The sequence below is a fragment of the Candoia aspera genome, chromosome 3 (assembly GCF_035149785.1).
Source record: "Candoia aspera isolate rCanAsp1 chromosome 3, rCanAsp1.hap2, whole genome shotgun sequence".
NCBI lineage: Eukaryota > Metazoa > Chordata > Lepidosauria > Squamata > Boidae > Candoia > Candoia aspera.
In genome coordinates, this window is record NC_086155.1 from 51,478,363 (window position 1) to 51,485,157 (window position 6,795).

General features: G+C 38.9%; 1 protein-coding gene across 1 annotated transcript; it reads left to right on the forward strand.

Annotated features, from left to right (window-relative positions):
* The first annotated feature begins 425 nt into the window (after positions 1 to 425).
* Positions 426 to 6,093, forward strand: SRSF3 (serine and arginine rich splicing factor 3). The gene is made up of 6 exons (XM_063297649.1): positions 426 to 572; positions 1,291 to 1,498; positions 2,181 to 2,315; positions 4,309 to 4,347; positions 4,974 to 5,060; positions 5,262 to 6,093. Exons 2-6 carry the CDS (start codon positions 1,293 to 1,295, stop codon positions 5,287 to 5,289), a joined length of 495 nt encoding a protein of 164 aa, XP_063153719.1. The 5' UTR covers positions 426 to 572; positions 1,291 to 1,292; the 3' UTR covers positions 5,290 to 6,093.
* Positions 6,094 to 6,795: the final 702 nt, after the last annotated feature.

Here is a 6,795-nt window from a genome sequence, read left to right on the forward strand (position 1 = left end):
TGGTATTCAAAAACACTCAGCAGCTGGGACACAACTGTTCCACAGAAAGAACGGAACGCAAATTTTAAAAAAATCCCTTTCCAGACTTTAATGCATTGGAAGAAAATGCCGAGCGCAAAACACGTCCCACCTACTCCCGGCCTTTTCCTGGGCCTCCACGAGGTACTGTTGGGCCCACCAATCCTTTCCCTCCCCACTTCTCTGCTGTTACTATAACGGTTGCTCCGGCGATCGAGACCTCGCCAGCCGACCAGCTCTCTGAGTCTGAGCTGTGCTCCAGGAAGAGAGTAGCGTGCAGGAGAACGTCAATCATCGGAGATATGTTTTGTTATTGGCGAACGTTTTGGTCACGTGCTGATTGAGCAAGACATATATAAACTCAGGGCGTGGAGGTGTCGTCCGCCATTTTGTCCAGTGCGGAGCAGTAAGAGAGCCGACCGAGTCGAGTCTTGGCGGGAAAGCAAGCGGCTCCGACCACGCTTGGGGGGCTGCAGACGAAGTAGAGGAGGCAAGGAAGGAGGAAGACTACCAGCCGCTCGCGGGAGTCCTTTACGCTCCTGGCCAGGAACCCGGTGAGGGAGGGGATAGGTCGGCGTAGAAGGCCTCGCGGTTGTATTAGCGGACAAAGAGCCGCCGCCATTTTGTGTGATCGGAGTAGCGTCAAAGATCTTGTGCTGGGATGTTAATCGCGTACGTGAGAGAGAAGATTGATTGATAGGCTGTTGTTTTTTTATGTACTCGCACCCGAAGCGAACGAGGGATGATCAAAGGAGGACGGGGGGGGCGTTGAGGGAATCCCACACATACTCAATGTAACTGTAAAAGCAGTTAAGGAAGGGCGCGCCATCTTCTAGGTATAACGACGTCTTTGCTTGTGGGTGAGCACGAGGTTTACTTAATTGGTATGCTCATCTGGCTACCTGATGAAAGGTTTTCCCTGAGGTTGTGGTATATGTACTTCGAACAGCAGCGATTGGAAGAAACAAATGGAACGAAATGGAAAACATCGGCGGCTGCTTATCGACCAGATTTTACGTTGAATTAGCTAATTCGGCTCTCCAAATTCAGATCCTGGGTTTCAGATTATATCAACAATTTTCTATAAACGTGAACATTTATGAACTCAAGTTGATTGTCCACAACAATTTTTCAAAAATTTAGTGTTATCTGTAATAATGCTGTATGTTTGTAAGATTCTCTTGTTCTTTGATAATCAATACGTGGATTAGCGTTTGCTATGATTATTGTCACTTTTGCATGTGTTGATTATCATTTTTGCATGAATTACAGAGATGCATCGTGATTCGTGTCCCCTGGACTGCAAGGTTTATGTGGGAAACCTTGGGAACAATGGCAACAAAACTGAATTGGAACGAGCTTTTGGCTACTATGGACCACTGCGTAGTGTGTGGGTAGCTAGAAATCCCCCTGGTTTTGCTTTTGTTGAATTTGAAGATCCACGGGATGCTGCTGATGCAGTGAGAGAACTAGATGGGAGGTAAACTTCTCTATGATTTTCTTGGGAAACCTGCGAGTGAACATTCTGATTAAAAATTTAATAGAAGTTAGTGGTATGGATAATGCAGAACAGCATGTTAAAATGTTTCTTTAAAAAGATTTGAAGTTAAGGATTTTTCTACTACGAAATGGTACTGATCTAGAAATGGAAAGAGAAATAATATGAAATGTTATTAGCTTGAGAAAGATTTTAATTTGAAAGTAACTGGAGAGATACACAAGTTTTTTTTTTTATGGTTACCAGATTTTAGAAATATTATGCTACTTCTGCCACTTGGTGTTTCAATTTAGTATTCAAAATATTAAGCATTCTTAATGCTTAGGAATAATGACTCAATCCAATCATATTACTGGCATGTTCATTTTTTAAAATACTAGCATTTATACTTAAAACTGAAGATAAAAAGCATTTTTGATAGTCATACTTGTAGTGATGGTGTTCTCCAATGAAATAGTTTGCATGTGAGCAGTAGGACAACGTAAATAGGTTGGCTTGCAAGATCCTGGGTTCAGATAATTCTGATCATTGACTATGCTAATGGGAATTGTCCAAAACATTGGAAGGTCCCATGTTTCTCCCAGTATAGGGAACTGTATGAGCAAATGCCCTTCAGTTGTTTGACTTAAATTGATGTATTAATACTGATCATGATCTTTCTCAGAACGCTGTGTGGATGTCGTGTCAGGGTGGAACTGTCCAATGGTGAAAAACGCAGTCGGAACCGTGGCCCACCTCCCTCATGGGGTAGACGTCCTCGAGATGACTATCGCAGGAGAAGTCCTCCACCTCGCCGCAGGTATCCAGGATGAAAGAACTTCCATAGTGATGTTGGCAGTATTACCATTTTGGCAAAATAGACTTTTAAAAACATATTTGTGTCTATATCAAATCACCAAATTCTAAAGCATTAAGCAGGTGTTAGAGGGATACACTTTGTTGAACACTGGCTTCTGTCCTTGGTACCTATATCAGTTGATAGTATCCTCTAACGTGGAATATCGTCTTTTCTTCTGAGGTCTATTCATCTAGTCACTTCCTTTTTCGTCCCAGTACTTCAGCTTGTTTTTTGCTTTTCTTTACTTCATTGTTGATAAACATTACATGCAACAGCTTGGATTTTTTTCACTCAGTTTGTTTTTCGTTTAGCACAAGTGATGCTAAGCAGGCAACTGTTTTAAGGATTCTGAAGCAATGAATAGTTACTCAGCTAAATTTTGACTGTAATAAGACTGTTGAAATATAATTGCCTCATTTGAATTCTGCAGTTATGAATTCCCAAACCAGATTTTTACTTGATAATGCATCCTCTGACCTGGACAAATTGATTGAGTGTTAAATACTCACTTCAGTACTTAAAACCTTATTTCTGCAAGGGCTGATCTCAACCTTTTGCAGGTGAATGAAGTCCATATAAAATAAGAATGAAACCTGTTCCCTTTCACTGTAGAACACAATAGGAGTATTTGTTAGCTAATAGATGGTTGTACTGATGGCTTGTTTTTCATTTTTTTATGCTTTTTGGTCCATCTATTAATAAAAATGAACCCGTTACAGAGTCACCATCATGTCTCTTCTCACCACCCTCTGAGTCTGCATTAGCCAGTCAACTAGCCCTTTCAGCGTCATGTGACCAGCGCGCCCCATTCAGCTTGGCTGGTGTCGTTTCACATGACCCAGGCATGGCCAGTCGTCAGGTTGCACCGCCCTTTGGTTCCCGAGCATGCTGTTTTCTCTCAGCCTTCTCTCCAACCTTAACCAAATCGGCAGCAGCCACCTCGACCGCCCACACATTCCCGGCCAATCAGCTCAGCTGTTTATTTACCAAATGTCTTCACAACAACTACAGCAGCAGCCTTCGGCTAACAAAAAAGCAGGAAAAATCCACAACACCCCCTTCGCCAACCAACTAAATACAACGCAACATCTGGCAAAACCTTTTCAGCAAATTCTTCTTGGCAGTCAGTCCGGCAGCCTCACCTCACCATTTCTAGCTTGTTGAAACCAAAAACTAGTAAGTTTTTCCTGCTTATACAGTTTACTGCTGGTTAAAATAAGGAGTAAGCGGCTTATAAGTAATTATTTTTTTCTCAATCAAAGGCTGGCTGTGCATAATTTCGTGGTAACATACATATGTTGCTTGAATAAAACTTTTAAGGGTGTTAAAGGAATCTAATATAAATAACTAAACTGCAGTATATTTGCATGTGAGATGGGCAAACTTAATTGCTAACTTTGTTTTTCCTTGCAAAAAACTGCCACCTCCTTTCACCTTTAAACTGTTTTACTAACGATTTCAGAACAATTACTTTTTGGGATAAACTGGGCAAGCTAAGGTTCTTTAGACTAAACACACTATGACCGTTTAAAAATTACATTCACGGATGCAGCTCTAATGTCATTGTCACTGTGTGCATTAGTCTTTCACTTGGTACCTTATGTCTTGTTGAGGACTCTGCCTTGCATGGGTTCCAAAATACTAGTTATGCCAATTTTGGAACTACTTGTGGGACTTTGGTATAGTCTTTTAGACAGTGGATTTTGTTGAGATGGAAGTGCTGCATTGGACAGGTTTGCTGTTTCATGGTATTAGTTAAAACAAACTCATTGCTGGAAACATGCTGATCACGCTGAGTCTTTTTAATGCCTGAATCTTTCCATTTTGCTGGACGATGGGTGCCATTTATCTTGGCACATTCACTGGGCCCAACAGTGACTTGACAAGTTGGGAATTACCTCACCTCAGTAGTGTTGAATTGATGTAAAGACTCACCTTTCTTTTTTGATTGTAGATCTCCACGGAGGAGGAGTTTTTCCCGTAGTCGCAGCAGGTAAATTGTTAAGGCTGATCATGCATTGTTGCAGTAGTTCACACACACAAATAAAGAAACTTTGCCTGCATCATTGAACTGTTAACACTGTATTACAGGACAGAAGAACAATACAAGTCTGAATTCACTGTCATGCAAACAGACTTCCTTTGTAGATCTGGGAAGGGGAGTGTAATCCACTAGTGGCCCATATACTAGATGGAAGGACATTGCTGAATATAATTCACCTATAAAAAATAGTTAAACTTGAAACATGGCCTTCTTTAATCTATCAAGAGGGAAGGTTTAATATTTAATTAGTGTGTGTTTGAATTGCTATATGTTCGGTGAGTTTATTTGCAGCTTACTCTGAAGTCACCTTTGGCTTTTTCTGGTACTAAATATTCAGGTGGAATCTATTATTTGGAATTGCCAAGCATGAGTCTGAAGCATTGTAGGAGCTTGATACACCACAGCTCTAAGTCACTGTAGAGAACAGCTTGTATGTATACATTAGCCACAAATGTTAATTGAAAGTTATCTAATACAATATTGCTATTCTGAGAGTGACATTGATAAACACTACCTTCTAGAATGTCTTGATTTTTATATACCTTATTTTATAGTGCTGAATATTCCTCTTGCAGGTCCCTTTCTAGAGATAGAAGGAGAGAGAGATCGCTCTCAAGGGAGAGAAATCATAAGCCTTCCCGTTCATTTTCCAGATCTCGTAGGTAAGAACATGTGTGCAAATTCAGATATTGGAGCATTTCAGAGTATGTTAAAATGTAATATATCCTTAAAAATCCCTTTGACCATATACAGGCCAAGGTGAATATTCAAATCTAAATTAGAATTGTATAATAGTTATATATTGAAGTATATTTAAGAATTGATTTACAATTGTTTGACTAAATCTTCCTTGTATACTCTAGCCGTTCCAGGTCAAATGACAGGAAATAGAACTTCAGGAAGAGTGGTGTACAGGAAGTCACATTTAGATCTGAAGACAGTATGTACAGAACATCGTTTTCTTTAAGACCTCATAAAGCTTGGTGCATTTTAAAAATGTTTTAGCTGTCGAATTTTGTTTCTTTTGTAACAGGTGACATGTAACAGTTGTGAAAATGTATATGGTTTTGAGCAGGTCGTCCAAAGTGTAATAAGCCTGTTGCTCTACAGTGTACCCTTAAGCATAAACTGCATTAATGTTAGCCAGTTACCTTCCATAAACCTACCAAATAATCCTTAACAGTCCTACAGCGGCAAATGTTCAGTCTTCTGCATCATATGTAGAATCTGCAGAATCTAAACTCAAAAATTAACACGTGAACTTACAAATCATGAGCGTTTGCTATAATTGTGAATGGACAATCTCTGCAGCATGAAATGTGGAGGTGTAATTAGTTGGCCAGAATAAACTAATGGTAAATGAGAAGACTGAAAACTTTGTAGCTAGCCTTTTTTCTACATCTATTTGCGAGTTCTGATTTACACCAGAATTACCTTTATTGTACAAAATGCAAATTAAATCTTACACCTTTTTGTGTAGAGCACTACTGCTAGAAGAGTTTTGTAGTACAAATTAAGAACTGTTGATAAGTACATATGTGTAAGGGTACATTGTAGATATTTTCCTTATTGTGCATAAGTTGTCTTGTCACTGTAAACTCTTGGAGATTAAAGTTTTTGTTACAAATCGTTCTAAGTATTTAACTCTTGTATCTTGACAACCTTCTTGCAAAATAAAACATTTAAGTTGATTTATATATAGCTTAATTCAAATCTGTTATGAATAGTTTGAAGGCACATTCAAATTTAATTGTTAATGCTGTTAATTCCCTATTCAGATTAGCAAGCTCCTTTTGAATTTTGTCCGATCTGAAGATGATTGTCTTGGTTGAGGTGTAAGATAGCAACTATAATAACTTCCAAACAAATTCTAGTACTGTTTGGCTTAGCATGCTTCTTCCATTACTCTTGCATTTGAGTAATAAAGAATTCAAGCTTTAACACCAAAAGTTAGCTTGCTACCCTGCAAGTAAAAATTAAAACACAGGAATTATTTTCGTTATGTTCACAGAGCTTTAAAATGCCCTCCTTTAAATATTGCATGCATTATTTGTCCACATAAGCCTTTGATGGCTTGTGATTTGAATGCCAAAATGTACGTTGATCTTGTACCCTAGATATTTATTGGACTCATGCATTTAGATTAAATCCATGCCAGTAAAAAAAAATCATCTAAAGATCCTAAATGTTTAAATCCCTGTCTTAAACAAGGTCTTCAGAAGGGGGAAAAACATCAGATAGGAACTTCATAAGACTTGATATACTCTGTCAAGTTATATCAGACATAAAAGTATTCCATGCACAGCTTGCCATGTAGGAGCCCATGGTGGGAATAGGTGTTTAAAGGGAGCTGAACTAATATACTCAAAAAACATTTCATGTACGGACATATACATG